This window comes from Falco rusticolus, chromosome 15 (genome assembly GCF_015220075.1).
Source record: "Falco rusticolus isolate bFalRus1 chromosome 15, bFalRus1.pri, whole genome shotgun sequence".
Taxonomy (NCBI): Eukaryota; Metazoa; Chordata; class Aves; order Falconiformes; family Falconidae; genus Falco; species Falco rusticolus.
In genome coordinates this window covers 1843183-1860067 of record NC_051201.1, presented here as the reverse complement: position 1 = coordinate 1860067, position 16885 = coordinate 1843183, and the positions used below count along the sequence as shown (strand labels likewise).

General features: G+C 55.0%; 1 protein-coding gene across 2 annotated transcripts in view; it reads left to right on the top strand.

The window, feature by feature from the left end:
• Nucleotides 1-6041: 6041 nt before the first annotated feature.
• ACSF3 (acyl-CoA synthetase family member 3) overlaps nt 6042-16885 on the top strand; it is a 66374-nt gene continuing 55530 nt past the window's right edge. The window contains exons 1-3 of one of the 2 annotated variants that reach the window (XM_037409228.1): nt 6042-6113; nt 9577-10308; nt 11766-11921. In XM_037409228.1, coding sequence (XP_037265125.1) covers nt 9607-10308; nt 11766-11921 — 858 coding nt within the window. In that variant the 5' untranslated portion in view covers nt 6042-6113; nt 9577-9606. Of the gene's footprint in view, nt 6114-6519; nt 6626-9576; nt 10309-11765; nt 11922-16885 lie in introns of those variants that run through there. The other variant, XM_037409229.1, reaches the window with a different exon arrangement.

Sequence of the window (16885 nt, the reverse complement as noted above, 5' to 3'; positions counted from 1 at the left end):
CCCCAGGCTCGGCTCCGCGGTAGCCCCGGTTTGGCAGCAGGGGATGGCTCCCACGTGCCAGCCCTGCCGGCAGCAGGACTTCAGCTCGCACTGTCCCTGCTCCGCCACGGCCGCCCCTGCCCGCTGCCTGCGCAGCTCCCGGCCCCGCCGCTGCCGACAGACAAAGCCCAGCCAGACAAAGCCGCAACCTCCCTCGCCGGCCCCTGCGTGCACGGCCAGGGCATGGTAAATCCGCCTTTGCAGCCACCGGCCGAGCCCAGCCGGCACCCGGAGCCCTCGCCTGCGCGTGCCAGGCAGCGGCTGCAGGCAGCGAAGGGCTGCCAGAGCCACGGGGCAGGCCGCAGGCAGGAGAGCGGTGGGACGGCCAGGGAGGCCATGGGCAGCCTGCACAGGGCTGAGCCAGCCGGGATGCGCAGCCCCAGCAGCAGACACCTGCACGCACGCAGCCTTTAAAACGAAGGCAAATACCTCTCTCCTCTCCGGCTCCACTGTCTGCTACCCGTCCTGCCTCGGCCACGCCGTGCCTCTGCCGCGCTGCCCGTCCTCCATGTGTCCCGCGCTGGGATGGGCTGCCAGACCCTCCTCTCTGCCGCAGCGGGTTTTGGCCCCGTGCTGCCTGCTGGCGTTTTGGCAGCAGCAGCCTCGCCGCTCCAGCGATGGCATGTGTCCATTTTTTTTTTTTTTTTTTTTTCCTCTCTCCCTTTCACAATCCGTCCTCCCAAGCCTTCTCCGCCGGTGCCTCCGGAGCTGCCTGTGGTGCCAGCTCATAGGGAAATTGGCAGCGAGCGCGGCACAGGGATCCTCCCGCAGCTGACAGAGCCCCGCCAGGCGCAGGCAGCCCTTCTGCCAGCCACCAGCCTTGGCACGGGGGGCCGGGGGGCTGCGGGGGGCTGCCGACGCTTGGCAGACCTTCCCCGGCACCGTGTGCCCCAGCCGCCGCAGTGGCTCCGCTGCCAAAAGCCAAACAAGGGGGGAGGAAAAGGGGAAAACAGCAGAGAGGAGCTGGCTTCACCGTGCCCAGTGGTGGGGGACCCACCGGGGACCCCTTCCCTTCGCCGTGGCCACCTGGGTGATGTCCTCGTCCCTCGGCGGAGGACACAGGAGCCTGGCCATGGTGCTGGCATCATGTGGAGAGGCTCAGACCCGTCTGTCTCCACTTGTGCCCCCAGCCCAGCTGGGAGAGCCCATCCCAGGGATGGCAAGCGCCGACGCAGACCCGCTCGGCGATGCTGCATGGCGAGCACGGCTCCCGCAGACACACCTCTTACCCAGCATCCGTCTGCCGCGTAGGGAGGCCCGGGAAATTGGGAAGGGGAGAGTGGAGGAGGGACTTCTGGTGATGGGTGGGTGGTTTTGGGGTGCCCTCCAGCCGTGTGCCCAGCCGATGCCAAAATCCTGGCCCCAGCGGTGCAGTCATGCCATGGCTCCGTCCTGGCCAGCCATTGGCATTGCAGTCATCCCTGCATCTCCAGCTTTTCTTTCCCAAATTCCTGGTTTCAGTGTCTTTTTGAAGGGAGAAACAGGAGCGTGGCTTGAGCATCCATTGCAGCCCAAGTGCTCCCAGTGCCAGTACCCCAGGAGGGTCCCTGAGATCGAGGGACACCGGTGGGGATGGCCAGGCAGGAGGCTGGGGATGGATTGCCAACCCCAAGCTTCCCAGCACCCTGCTCAACTTCATCCAAAATGAGTCGTTTACTGAAAGCCACATTTATTGAGAGCTGCAGGTGTGCTGGGGCTGCCCCATTGCCCTGTCCCCAGCCCCACGGCACAGCCCCGTGGCACAGCCTGGTGGGGCAGAGCACCAGGAGCACCGGTTCAAGGCACCGGCACACAGAGACCTGCCTGCCATCACTGTTTAACAGGTTTACCTGCTAATCAGGGATGCCTTTAATGGGGTTGGCAGGAGATGCCAGGTGCCTTCCATGGGGCAGGATGGGGCTGTGCATCCCCATCCTGCCATGCAGCACCTGGTGTCCCTATGCAGTGACATGTCCCAGCCTGAGAGCCACCAGCTGGGGATGCGGCAGCTCCCGGGATGGCAGTGACAGTCCATGCCATAGCAAAAGCCCCAGAAGCCATCCCAGCGTGCCCCTCTGCCCATGCCCCTGTCCCCCGGTGGTCGTCCCCTGGCCTGCCTGTGTCACACGTGTGCCTGCCATTTCCTCAAATAAGCAGCTAATCTCCATCAATCATAATTTCGCGCAATTATCATAATAGGCCCATTTTGCACTTATCCTCGCCACGTGACGCAGGAGGCACTTACGGCTCCACTTCACGCCGAGCGTCTCCAAGCTGCTCCCATCCCCCGGGAGTCCCGATGGCAATCCTGTCCCATGCCAGCTCCTGGGGACAGACCCATTCCCTGCCTCCCCGGTGTAGGCAGCGGCTCTGGCAGAGGATGCTTGTGCTGGACGGGATGTAGGCACAGGGGGACGGAGCAGGACCCTGTCCCCTGGCTCGTGCCCTCCCGCCACTGCAGCAGCAGCACAGGGGTTAAACCCTGAAACTGGGACAGTTAATCTGGTTTCTCCCACCATATGGCCCTGCTAGCTGGGCTCCCGCATCATGGCCGGCCGCCTCCCTCTTGTGCTGATGCCATGCGGTGTGTGGTGTGTGGCAGGGGGCATGGCCAGCAGCCCCAGCTCTGACCCTCTGCTGGCCAGCAGGGAGCAGATTAGGGGGGCTGGGAGGCGACAAGGGCTGCGGGTGGGAGATTAGGCACCGGCAGATGGATGAAGATCAAACATTTCACTCCACCTTGTTTACTACTCCCTCCTCAGCAGCAGCTGGGGACTCCAGCATGGGCTCTGGCTCTGTGTCCCTCCTATGGGCTGCAGTGGGATGGGGCTGGGGACACGATGCCCATGGCCTTGGGGTGTCCCAGCAGGGATGGATGGGCTCTCCCCTCACTGTGCTCCATCCTCACTCCAAGCAGCACCGTGGTGGCAGCCCCCTGTGCCCTCATCCCATCCCACCATGGAGCACTGGGTTGGAGCTGCCGGCAGCCACGGTGCTCACCCTGAGCATCGAGCTCCCTGTAACCCAGCGGTGTTTGCGGTGTTTACACCACCAGGGTAATTACTTTCTTTTTTTTTTTTTTTTTTTTAATAAATACGGATGTTGCCACAAGTAAACTCTAATGTAATAAAAGCTTTCTGCTGGATCCATAATTAATCAGCAAGCTGTGTAAGGCAGCGGGGGGAGCAAGCGGAAAACCTTCCCACCGGCATGGGCTGCAGGGCTCCCACCCAGCTGGGAGGGAGGTGAGGAACCACAGTGGCAGCTTGGGGACATCCCAGTGCCCTGGGGACCATTGCAGCAGCCCCACGAGCCCAAGGCCAGGGGGGTCCATGGGCAGGTAGGGCTGCGCTGCACATGGGTCTCAGCTTTTGTGGCGCCCGGCTGCTCTGCAGCAGCCGCAGGCGCTGGGTGTTTTGCTCCCAGCTGTGACAGCACATCTGGACTGACCCACTCCCTGGTGCGGTGTCCCCACTATGGAGAATGGGGCTGGGCACCGCGCGTCTCTCCCCATGGAGCCAGACGCCGGTACGGGGTGAGATGGCACCGCCACTGCTGAATAAACCATAACCCACTCCCCCGGTGCTGGTGTGGGCTGGGGCTGGCTCGGCACTGCCGGGTGGCAGCTCCCTCCCTCCCGGCCCTGGGGAGCAGCGTGTGGCCCCGGCAGCCCCTGGGATGGATGGTGGTGGCCCGGTGCTGTGGTGGCCACGGCTGAGCATTGTCTCTGGGGACGTGGCCGACTCCAGATGGCCGGTGGGCACCAGGTGCCGAGGGACGGAGCGGCAGAGGGTGGCTTGGGGTGGACATCTGCTGTACATGCAGCCAGCTGGCCCGGCAGCCTGCCATGGGCAGGGGGGGAGCATGGCCCCATCACCTGCCCTGGGCAGGGGTCCCTGCACAACATGGAGGGGCTGTGTAGTCACGAGGAACATCCTCTGGCACATGCATCCGTGGCTGTCACAGCCCTGTCCCCACTCCATGCACCTTGTCCCTGCCAGCCCCTAGACAACTGCAGGGACAGTGGCACCCCTCTGTCATCAGAGACCCCCCTGCGGGCACACACCCCTGCTCACCCCCACGGGGGGGGGGGGGGGGCGGTAATCCCTGCAGCCTGTGGGGACCAGGGGAGGCTGATGACAGATGGCAAGTGCAAAAAGGAGAATGAAAGCAGTGGTGGCAGGGCTGGAGCGGGCGGTGGCAGGAGACAGGCACTTTTGCAGGGCAGCACATGGGCACCAGGTGCCTGAACCCTCTGGTGGGGAGGTGGGCACCTGTTGGCACTGGGGGCTTGCCCAGAGCTGCCGGGTCCCTCCTGCAGCTGCTCTGCACTAGAGATCTGTGCAATGGGGAGGTGTGCAATGGGGAGGCATGCAATGGGGCGGGAGCTGTGCAACAGCCGTGCATTGGGGAGGCATGAAATAGGGAGCTGTGCAACAGGCGGGTGTGCAATGGGGAGCCATGCAACAGCCGTGCAGTGGGGAGGTGTGCAGTGGGGAGGGTGCTGTACAACAGGGACGGAGTCATGCAATGGGGGGCTGTGCAATGGGAAGGAAGCCATGCAACAGGGCACCGTGCAACAGTGAGGGAGCCATGCAACGGAGAGCTGTGTACTAGGAAGACACGCAATGGGAGGGAGCCGTGCAACGGGGAGGTGTGCAATGGGAAGGCATGCAATGGGAGCTGTGCAACGGGGAGCTGTGCAATGGGAAGGCATGCAATGGGAGCTGTGCAACAGGGAGTTGTGCACTGGAAAGACGTGCAATGGAAGAGAGCCGTGCAACAGGGAGCTGTGCACTGGGAAGATGTGCAATGGAAGGGAGCCGTGCAATGGGGAGCTGTGCCATAAGGAGGTACGTGCTGGGAAGGTGTGCAATGGGGTGCAGCATGGCTGGCGCAGGACTGGGGGTGCGCACCTCACCATGGCTGGGCCCTGCCCAAGGCTGGGCTCCTGTCCCCGCTTCCGCTCCCAGCTCCGCTGCGCCTGGCTGGGCTGACGGCCGCCGGCCCTGGGTGGAAATGCACCTGAGGGAGGTGGGTGGGGGTCACCCCGGCCGCCCCGCTTCATGCACCGCCGCGCACAGCCGGAAAAACACAGCTCCAGTGGAGGAGTGGGCTGCGGAGTCTGGGAGGGGACAGCGCCAGGACACGTGCCACCAGAGAAGGGCCAGCACATGGCAGCCTGAATGGCACAAAGGCCCCATGCCTCTGTGCAAGGGGCTGCCCCGCTGCCCGCATCGTGGCTGGACCAGCAGCATCCCCGGCGCTAAGGCTGGCAAAGCCGTGTGGGGACTCCTGCTCCATCCCACCACAGCTGCTGCTCTGTGCCCATCACCCATGGGTGCCCCGGCCGTGTGCCAGGCTTTGCCGGGGGGCTGGGAGAGGGTCCAGCTGCCCCGCACAGCCCCCATTGCTGCGGAGACAAAAGCAAATCTGCAGCCAGACCGACCGAAAATAACAACCCGGGTGCCGCGGGGTGGGGGTCTGTGCTGCCCGGCTGCCCTGTGCCCCTTCCCGTGGGACACGCGTGGGGCTTCGCTCCAGCCTGGCTGGGTGCTGGACACAGCCGTGGGGCTGCGGCGGGAGCGCGATGCAGTGTTGCCATGGCTGGGGAGCCCCAGCTCAGCCGCCGCGTGCCACCACCGTGACTGCTATGTCCCCGGGATGTCCGCATGGCTGGGCATGTCTGTGTGTCCCGGGATGTCTCTGTGTCCCCGGGACATCTGTCCCCCGCAGGAGGCCCCATGGCTCCGGGCTCCGCACAGGCCATCCCTCAGCCATGCCATAATCCAGCTCCTTGGGCACCCGCCCCCGGCAGAGCCACAGCTCCATGACATCACAGCCACCCGCCGTGACATCAGAGGCCACCGTGATGACGCCGCAGGGGCTGCAGTGACATCAGAGGCACGCTGCCAAGCCAACGGGGGCCGCCGACCAGCCCCGCCCCCAGGGGGCGGTTTGGGTCCAAATCCCCGTAAAACGGGGGCGGGATGGGGGTGGAACGTTTGGGCGCGGAACGCGGGGGCCGCGGGGCCGCGTTTCCGCCGGAGCCCGTTCGCGGGCGGAGCGGTCCCGGGGCGCGGTGCCGCCGCCAGGTGAGGCCCTGCCGCGGCTGCGGGAGGCGGCAGGGGGCCCGTGGGCCGGTGCCGTGGGCCGGTGCCGTGGGCCGGTGCCGTGGGCCGGTGCCGTGGGCCGGTGCCGTGGGCCGGTGCCGTGGGCCGGTGCCGTGGGCCGGTGCCGTGGGCCGGTGCCGTGGGCCGGTGCCGTGGGCCGGTGCCGTGGGCCGGTGCCGTGGGCCGGTGCGAGCCGCGGGCCGGTGCGAGCCGCGGGCCGGGGCCCTTGTGCCCGGCTCTCCTCCCCTGCGGGTCCCGCCGGCCTGTGGCAGGGGCGCCTTGCCGGGCGAGGGGAGGGCGGGTGTCGCTGCCATTAACGCTGTTTTTAATTAAAATACGATAAACGTTCCGTCAGGCGGTGCTTGGGGCGAGCAGGGGCCTCGGCTCGCCCCCTGCCTCGCAGCGGCCCGTGTGAGGGGGCTCAGGCCCACGTGCCTGCCGTAGTGTGGAAATCTGTGGGGCGAGGGGCTCCTGCGGCAGCTCTGAGGCTGGATGTGAGTAGGGTAAGGGGCAGAGAGCTGGAGGGGGGGAAATCCACCCGGGGTGAAAGAAGAATAAAGCCTGACCTTCTCGGGAGAGATGGAGCGGTTCAGCCTCATGGCTTCTAGCTGGGGCGACACCCCCCCCCCCCCCCCCCCCCCCCCCGACACCCCCCCCCCCCCCGCCGTTTTCCCCTCCTGCTTCAGCCATGTGAGGCTGGGTGTGAGAGGCACGGTTTAGTGGTGGATGTGGCAGTCCTGGGGTAACACTTGTGCTTAAATGTCTTTTCCAACCTAAATGATTCTATGGTAGGGCATGAAAGGCCCATCTACTGCGTTGCCACCGTCTTCTGCCCAAGGCTCCCAGGGACAGACTTTGTCTCTAGGTTTGCTCTGCCAGACTCTGTGTTACCAGTTATCCCTGAGCAGAGGGCACCGTAAAGGGCACAGCCCCTGGTGTTCCTTCACCCTGACCCAAGTGTCTGTAAGCCTGCACACACGCAGTCAGCACTAGTTCTGTGAAGTCCATAAATGCGCAGGCCTGGCTAAAGGTGCTGTTGTTTATTGTTCCATTAAATCTGGACTGGTGCTGTGGTGAAAGGGGGATAATGTAATTTTTGGAAGGCGCTCTTCTGAAGCAGCAGCTAACACCTGCTCCAGAGCTGTACGAGGAACAGTGAGTGTGCCAAGTGCACTTAGCTGCAGTGGCCTGGAGCACGGCATGATCCTGGCAAATGGTTGATTCCAATTAATGCCCCTCGTAATGTCTGGGGCATTAACATCTCGGCAGTGAGCTGGCCTTGGGCGCAGGTTTGGTTTAGGTTATGAGTGGTGTTGCCTTTTTATATTTTAGTCTCTACAGAGAAGTGGAAAGATGTCATGCAAGTTTTGTCATGACCTGTTTTGTTTTTTTTCCATCCTGATGCTATATGTCATGAGTGCGCATGGTTACCGCACTCTGGGTTTAAAGCCCCTCTCACCCTCCCTCCCAGATGTTTCCGCACTAAATCACAAGTTTCTTTTGCAGAAGCAGAAATTGAGGTCAGTATGCAAAAGAAAATACATGCAAAGCCAATGTTGAGCTGGAAAAATGTTCTGAAGGTGGATGGGAGACTGCAGGGCTTGCAGCTATGTCTATGCAAAAATAAACACTGCTGCCTGTGCAGCCTGAGCTGGCTTAAGCCGTATTCAGCTCTTCCCTGTGTAGCTGCCAGTTTTCTGGATCCTGTTTGTTTCAGCTCCTCCCCATGGTGGGAAGCTGAGCTGGAAGGCTGTTGGAGTTGAGCTGCACCACTAATAGACTTTTATTAAAAATTTTTGTGCTAAATCAAGTAATTATTGCCAGTGTCAAGGAAGTGTCATGAACACTCTTACCGAGTGAGAAGTCATCATCCTTTGGCTATCTTCTCTTGTCATAGCATCTCTCTGGGGGATACTTCAGTGGTGGTGTTTAATAGCAGCTGTTAGATAGGCCGTGCAGTAAATCCCTTTCTCTTCTGCCACAGCCCTGTGATTTCCTCTGTGCTCCCATGTTGGTGTCAGTTTCTGTATGGAGAGGGTGCTTGTTCTTGCTGAGTTTCCAGCCAGAGATCCATGCTACGTGCAGAAGGGGGGTAGGGTTCTTTGGAGGCATCTCCTCAAGTCCTTTCAATTTATCACTTTGTCCTCTCAGTTTATCACTTCTTCCTCTTGTCTTTGTGTGCCAGTGGTCTCCTCTGCAAGGTGTTCCTGTAGTCCCTTGAGGTTTCTGTCTCCTGGTTATATTCTTAAGGGTTTTGTGCTGTGTGTTAACTTTTTCCATGATATTTCTGTGAGATGATCCAGGTAGTGTCCAATACTATTACATATGCCTTTCCTTTTGAAAGAGAGAGGGATGATAAAAAGAGGGATAAAGAGCAAACTTCTGTTATTTCTCACCAGTCACCACAAAAGCTTTTTTGCTAACTTCTCCCATGAGTGGATAGGTTAATGTCATCGTGCTGTCTAAGCACAATGGCAGAATAGGCAACGTTTGTGCCAGCCCATGGTCTTCCTGTAAATTCTTTACTGGCATTGGTATTCCTCCCCATTCCCTTTTGGAGATTTTCTTTGTTGAAATGCCCCTGTGCATCATGTCACAGCTCTTGCTACAGCAGAATGGCTGGAGTGATGGATAGGCTGGGCTCAGATGAAGCTCTGGCTGCCCAGGTGAAGCCTGATGCCACGGCTGAGCTTGTCCTGATGCTCTGCCTGGCTCTGGGTGCTGCCAGGCTGGTAGTTTCAGAAGTGCAGTACCAAACCCACAGGTCAGCATGTGTGTGGCTGTGCTTCCCTGCTGCTGTTTGCTGGGAAAACCAGCTGCTCGGTGTGAGCAGGGCTGTGGCTGTTTGGGAGCTGCTAACCACTTGGTCTGTCACATAAGAAAGCTTTTGAGCTGAAGCAGGGTTTGTGATGGATGACCCATCAGTTGGGAGGGTTTGGGCACTTTCCTGAACTTAGATGTGCTGTTGCTTGAAGGAAAGCTCACACAGGAAACAGTCCTCCATGGGGCTAAACCTTCTGTGTCTAGCTCCGTGCTGCCTGACTTGAAGCACAGAGCAAGGCAATGGTTTACCAAGGTGGTGGAAACTGCAAATTGAGAGCTAAGGACTGTGGCAATTATTTAATTTCTTTAAATGCTAGTTTCACTGAGTTAGAACGGCACCTCAGGTAGCCACCACTTAGTGTCCTAAGATTACTGATCAATGAAAACTGTTTCTCAAAGTTAGATTGTTTTTTTAGGGATGTGGAGACTACTTAGGGAAGGGTCTCTGTTTCCTGTTCCATCCAGGCAGGGCCTTAGCACACTGGGAATGCAGCAGTCTGAATCATAAACATTAATAATACAGTGGGTATTATTCAAATGAAGGCTGCCACTTTTCCTTTGTGGGAATAAACCTGGGTAATTGCTGCACATACTTATCTGTTCCTATAATTGCTTTCTGCAGAATCACTTCAAAACAAGCGGTGCTGGCAGGATGCTGGTCTCCCTGCTCTTCCCCCAAGTGAGCCAGCCCCTTCGATGCCTCGTCCGGGACTTGCACCGTTGCAGATGGGGGTTGCGTGGGCAGAATAGGGCTGGCTGTCCCCACAGGGGTCTGCAAACCACGTTGGCAACCTACAGCAGCGATGTTACCCCTGTCTTCTCTAGGGCTTTGGCTTTCGGAGATAGAATCGCCATCGTTGACCAAAATGGTGAGCACACTTACAGGGACCTTCTCAGCCAGAGTCTACGCTTGTCCCAGGAGATCTGTAGAGCTCTGGAGTGCTCCAGCCAGGACTTGAAGGAAGAGAGGATCTCATTTTTGTGTCCCAATGATGCCTCATATGTGGTGGCCCAGTGGGCTTCCTGGATGAGTGGGGGCATAGCAGTGCCCCTTTACAAGAAACACCCTGTGCAACAACTGGAGTATGTGATTCAGGATTCACAGAGCGCTCTAGTCATCGCAGCAGAGGAATATGTGGGGAAAATAGCCCCTAGTGCGGAGAAGCTGGGGGTCCCACTTCTGCCACTTCTTAGGTCTCATAGTGATGGATCCACAAGTCATGCAGCAGTGGAAGAGGGTCCCTTGACAACATGCTCCTCATGGAAAGACAGGGGAGCCATGATAATCTACACTAGTGGGACAACAGGAAGACCAAAAGGTGTCCTCAGCACCCATGAGAATGTGCAAGCTGTGGTGAGTGCTGCTTTCTCTCTGCAAAGTTAATCTCCAGTTACAGAGGTCTTGGCCTTCAGAGGTGATTTGGGGCTGCAAACTCCAAAGCACAGCACACCTTAGCACAACCGAATTCCTGCACGGAGCTGTGGGGCTGTATCTTGGGAGTCCTCAACACTTTTAAGATGAACACACAGAAGAGCGTTTGAGGCTCTAAACTTGGTCCTTTTGGTGTTGCTGGGCTTTAGCTGAGGCAGATGGACTCTTCTCCCTGCTTTCCTGGAAAGCAGAAGGAATGAGACCGCTTTCTTTGCAGTTTTCTTTTCTCCACTGTGACTAGGAAAGAATCTTTGCCCCTAACAGGAATATAACTTAGCCCAGCCCAGTACTGTGTGAAGTCTGTGCATTATTCAGCTATATATCCCCAAGGCAAAAAATCCATTAGCTCTCTGAGCCAAAAGGAATTAAAAGTTTGAATGAGCCTGCTGACTACCTCACCAGTTGGTTATCACTGCCTGCAACTGATAGACTCATGCCATTAGGGGAAAAAGGGCAGGGAATACATCGTGCCTTACGGATACCTCCAAAAGCTTACTGGGTGCTCAGATACCGCAATGTCGGGAGTGGTATGAAAGCCTTGATGGATAGAGCCAGGGCTTGGCTATACTGGGCAAAGAATCTGTTCCCTTACAAATATGCTGATGATTTGGGAGGTGGCCTGAGCAGTCACCATCTTTTGAGCTGTCTTGCAAAAAGCCTAAAACCTGCTCCCTGCCCTGTGGAAGAGGGTTGTGAATGACATGACTAAATTCCACTCTTCAAATGCTTCTTTTATTTTTAGATGGCTGGAAATAAGCTTTCCAGTTGCTAATGCTGGGCTCTGAGGAGCATTGTTCACCCAGAAGCCTGAGGTCTAACACTTTAGATAATTATGCCTTCATAGCAGAGTATTTTAGAAGCTTGATATACTAATATTTTTTTGCTAACATAAAGCCTACTTTCTGTTTTATTAGACAGTGATTTTCTGCTCCTATTGACTATCCCTTACAGGTATTGAAAGCCCAATGTCATTGGTGTCCAAACTATGTCTACAGAGTTCTGGGAAGATTAATTTTTTGCTTACAATTTCTGCCAATGCTGTGTGTGCAGCAGCAGGCTAATAGTTTTGTAGGCCTTGCTTAAAATCACTGTTGACTATTTCTCAGTAATGAGGAAGGACTTTGCTGATGCATATGAAGACACGTACTGACAAGTTGTGTCTTCTATTTATATAGATTATATTGTATGTTGTGGTGGGAATTTTGCTTGTGCTAACCCTAAAGGAAAGGGGTTTTTGTGCCCAGGCATCATTCCAGGAGGTGTGGGATTTCTGCCGCCAGCTGTGCCCAGGGGATCTGGGGTGCAGATACCTTGGGCTTTTCAAGCAATGAGAGTCTTTCCTCCTGCCCTAATGCTGGGTTGTATGTTTTCTTCTGCAGACCACAGGACTGGTTGAAAAATGGGAATGGAAGAAGGAGGATGTTATTCTGCATGTGCTGCCTTTACATCATGTCCACGGGGTGATCAATAAGCTCCTCTGTCCTCTCTGGGTGGGAGCGACGTGCATCATGTTACCCGAATTCAGTGCACAGATGGTAAGCCTGGAGGGATTGTGCCGTAGCCTTTGAAATTCAGCAGTAAGACCCCATGCATTGTAATTAGAGCAACTTTGGAAATAAGTTCTTAAAGACTTCCAGTCTCTTTAGCTATTGGCTGCATGTGGTTCGCAGTGTCCATTAATAAAGCTTTTAGTTGAACACTCAGTTTTGGGGTAAATGTGCTGTTCTGGAGGATACAACTTGTTTAAGTGTGATGTATGTTATCATAATGCTAGGCTGCCCCTCCTCGTGATGTTGAGGGTCTCTGACTAAAGGTGGGCTTCTATATACCCACTAAGAGCATGTGCACCTGGAATAAGGGTTGTTAATTTAGTAGTACCAGGGAAGGTGGCAATACTGGATTTTTCTCCTGCATGTTAGCTATGTGCTGCTTGAAGCTATGCTGCTTGTGGACATTTTTAGTAGCCCGCATTTTTTTCCCTTCCAGTCCTGTGTCCTCTGTGTTTTATATAACATTACATGACAGAACACATGCTTTAGTTTCTTGCAGTCCAAGTAAGAGAAGTGCCGCTAGTCATCACTTGCATGCAAGCATTGCTCTTCCTCTGTGGAGAAACAAGTGTTAACAGATCTGTTGGTTTAGACTCAGTGATATGCGAGAGAGTTTGCAAATAGAGAGCTTCATGCAGCCTTGCAGGAGAGGTGGCAGGAGGGAAACCTTGCTTGAATACAGTAGACATGCTTATAATGTTGTTTTCTAGCTGAGACAGGAAATGCCAGTCCCAGTGCTCTGCTTCTCTTTTGTTCCTTGCTGTGGTGGCAGGCAGCCGACCTAAAGAGAGGAAGAAAAGGGGCAACCAACGATAAGGTAGAGCAGTTTCTACAGTTACCAGCCCCTGGGATCCAGTGCTGTTCATCTGCATCTCCCAGTGTTGTGGGTGGTATGAGAGATGTCGGAGTCTGCAATGTCGCTGTTAACGGATCAATTGGGTTTTCAGGTGCTGCTGCCAACTCGTAGCGGGAAGGAGACGTGCATTGTTAGTACAGAACTCCTTGGGAAAGTGAAAAAAGAGCCTGTCAAGCCTGTGCTTTGTAGCTAAACAGGCCGCTTTGCCTATTAATATTTATTCATATGCTGGGTGGCCTTGTTTGGCCGAAAGGACAAGGTGCAAAGGTGTGGGATACACCCAGAAGCCTATGACTGTGCTGCTGCTAGGCAAGGGTGAGCCAGGGCTCTGATCTGAGCAACTGCAGGACCATGTGATTCTTCATTGCTTATTTCTGCTTCTCGGAGAAACAACCACCGAAAATGCACGCTTCCTTTCTTGTTTCAAGATGGCCCTGACACCTGAACACCGACTTGCTGCCCGAGCACTGGTGCTTTGGTGGGGAACAGGCCCAGAGTCCTGGAAGGGCAGCTCTCTGCATTTGCATTTCCAGAGTAAATAGATAGGATGCCGTGGTAGAAGAAAGCAGGAAGGTCCCTTGGCAGCTGTAGCCAGTGCTCTCCTCGTTGGTCACTGCCAAATTGCCTTCATCTGTCTTTAGGGTGTCTCCCCAAAAGCTCAGGGTTCAGTAGGGATGCGTGCCCCACGAGAGCTGGAGCTCAGCATGTGCCCAGCCCTGGTGATGCTGGTGAGGTGGCAGAGGAGCGTGCTGGAAGCAAAGCCAAGCCCTCTGGAGGGCGCGTTTCTCCACGTCCTGTGCCATCGGTGATTGATTGTCCCTTACACCCTCGCGTGTTTCTCTGCTCTCTGCCGACATCTGCAAATGAATGAGCTGACGTTGAAGGATGGGTTCAGGTTCGGGGGGAGTTGGGCACCCCGCCTGCCTCTTCTGATCAAAGCTCTCCCCCAGCCTTGACAATCAAGGGCAAGTGGGGACAGGGCTGGAGACATCCGCTTGACCCTGGAGGTTGAACTTGGGCAGGGAGGTCGGCGTGGCAAGCGTGCCTGCTGCAGCGAGTGCCGTTCCGAGGGTTCTCAGGTGCGTTCAGGCTCTGAAGAACGTAATTTGCTTTTCTCCTTTTTTTTATTCCCTTTATTTTTCCGAGGGCCTCCCCTGGGAGCTGAAAGTGGTTTGATCGACACTACAAAGAAAGCACATGAGGGTAAATAAGGCTTTCTTGTGGAGTTTAATGCAAGCTGCCTTTCAGTTCCAGTCTATTTTCACCAGCTGTTTACAAAATGCCTTTTGCTACTGAAATCAGCTTTCAGAAAAGCAGCAGAGTTTCAGTGGAGAATTTTGCAAAAGGAGCCTGGGTTTTGCTGTGTGGCTTTTTTTTTTCCTTCACTGCACCTTGAGAAAGCAGCCAATTATAGTGTGATATAAAGAAACTCGAATGGCAGCTAAAACACTTGACAGGCTGATCAAAACAAGGCTAGGAACTTACTCTCAACCTGCTGCAGACATATTTAGCCTTGAGTGATACTGGCAAGGGTTCAAGAGAAACCGCAGCAGCATGCCCAGTGTGTGTTTGGTTTCTAATCACTAACACTTCATTATACAAAATAAATACTTTATTATTACAGTGTTTATTAAATTACATAATTTGCGGCGTGCCTTATAGTCATGGATACAGATGCCAGTCTGGTTTTGGTGGTCATAATAATGCTCTTTTTTTTTCTGGGTTAAAGATGTTTCAAGCCCCGGACTAAGGCTTGCTTGTCGTTCCCTGCAGTGCGGTGTTAGGAGGTGGCATCTTTCAGACCCTTCCATCTGCTTTTGGTAGCTGTCCAAGGAAAGGTTAAAAATCAAAACTGTGGAGTAACCCCAGTGTCCTGACCAACGTCCGCTCTCTTACTAAAATAGCATCTGATGTCCGTGGCAGCATGCAAGCTATTGCAGGGGCCACAAGGGCTCATTAAAGTGTATTGAGGTGCCTCAAGCGTGAAAGTTGCTGCATAAAATCAGATTCTTTTTATTAAATGAGGACATCCATTACTTTGCGCTAGCTACTGTACATGTTATAATTCACTTTATAGCACCATCTGTTAAGACTGTCTTGCTTAAGCCTTTCGTAGCATCTTTTTATTGTAAGTTATTAAAAAATATGGCTGCATCTATTAATCATGTATTAATGAAGGGTTTATAAATGGACCCTTAGTTTCCAGCATTACAGTCTAGTTGTATGTGACGTGCTAAGTCATCTGGTGTGTGTACTCCTTGGGGTGCAGTGTGTCTTCACGGGGAGCCCTTCTCGGGCTGCTGCCCACACTCCTGCCTGGAGACTGTAGGAGCAGCACCTGGTGCTCCTGCCTGTGCTTCTGGTGCTTGGGAATAACAGCGCTGACTGGGCAGGGGAGACGTTTCGGTGCTGCTGTGGGCATGTGGACTCTGGAGCAGGCAGGAAAGCAGCAGTGAGCCTGAAAGTGCATTCCTCCCAGCAGCTGTGTGGGGCCAGGGTGGCTCCGATGTTGTTGTTTTTCCTTTTTCAAGGATGAGAACTGTGAGGGCAGAAACCTCCTTGGGAGCCACAGCAAGCTGTAGCCTAAGCATCCCTATATGATCCTCCCATCATAACTTGCTTCCAAGCGGAGTTTACTTCTCCAGCTGCACTATTCCTGTTTGCAGACAGCCAGCATTTATCAGCTGCATCTGAACCTGTTTGAAATGCCTGCCTTTTTTTCTTGTGTAGGAGCAGAAGTTTAAAAGATGCTGGATTTGTACAATTCTTGTGCAGATTAGTGGCCAGAGGAGAAGAGATTAATGCCTGTGCTTAAGGAAGGAGTGCAAGGTGAGCCTTCTCCTTACTGGGTGTCGGAGAAAGCCCGTGAGCAAGTGCTTTTTGAAGGCTGCTGTGAGCATCAGGGCTTGCAGACACTAGAGCATCCATTCCCTAGTGACTCCCCCTCTCCATCTCCTTTCCCTGCATCAATTCAGTGATGGCTGCTGAGGCTGAGCTCGCCCTGTGTTGTGACTGTTACTCGATGGAAATGTCAGTGAGTCTGGAGAGAAGCTGGGCATCCTCCATGCCAGTGCTTTTGCTGTGACAGTCACACGTTGATGGCCCTGTTTTGGACTGGGACTCAGCTGTGCTGGGCACCCTGCAAACAGGAGCCTTTTGGAATGAATTGTGAGGTCAGTGTCGGCTTTGCAGGATCCTCTGCTGAGGCTTTTGGCTGAAGTGGATCCACTCTTGAGTTTGAACCATGGGAATGGCTTGTCTTTTCTGTGGACCACCTCTGATCTCACCTTAAGGGAAAGATGTTCTCTGTCAGCTCTTTGCAATGATAAACATGAGATCAGATCCCAGGCGGTCTTTCAGTCTTAAGTGCGGATTGGGAAATAAAAGTATTCAAAAACATGGAGGTAAAAACTTGCTCTGAGTGATGGGGGAAGCTTATAGAAATGTCAGCTCTGCGTGACCTAGTTGTGGGGTGTGCTGTCCACTTGGCTCTGCTGGGTGGGTTTCAAGCTGTGGTGTGCTGCCTGCAGAATGACAACACTGTCTGTGCCCTGCAACTGCTTCCATGATAAATACACTGAGATGCAGATTTACTGCCCTAAAGTTCCAAAAGGAGCTGTTGTTTTGGTGCCAGCATTACTGCATGTCTGACTTAAGGTGCCTCCAAGGACCAAGCCCTCTAAAATTCATACCCAGTTTTACAATGTCACACACAAAGCCATCAAAATTGTTAATCTTATTTGGACCCTTCTTTCTAGTGAGATGAGAATGATGAGTGCCCAAAGCTAGCATGTGATTTGGGACTAGCTTCTCCTGATGTGTTGTGTGCTGTCACCTGTGGCAGCTTTTATCCCGTGGTGGGAGGGTGCTGCAGACCTGATCCTTGTAAAGGTTGTGCGTGAGGTGTTGCTCCAGGGTTACTGCTGCACTACACTCCTGATTTCCTCATGAAGCCAGCAGCCTGCAAGCTGCTTCTGCAGGCAAACTGTTTGTCCTTGCTGCTGCTATTATCTGTGCAAACCAGGCTGGGCTGAGGCTGGGCACTGGTGCTTTATACCTTCGCTGGGCTGTGCAGGGAGATCTATGGCTCAGC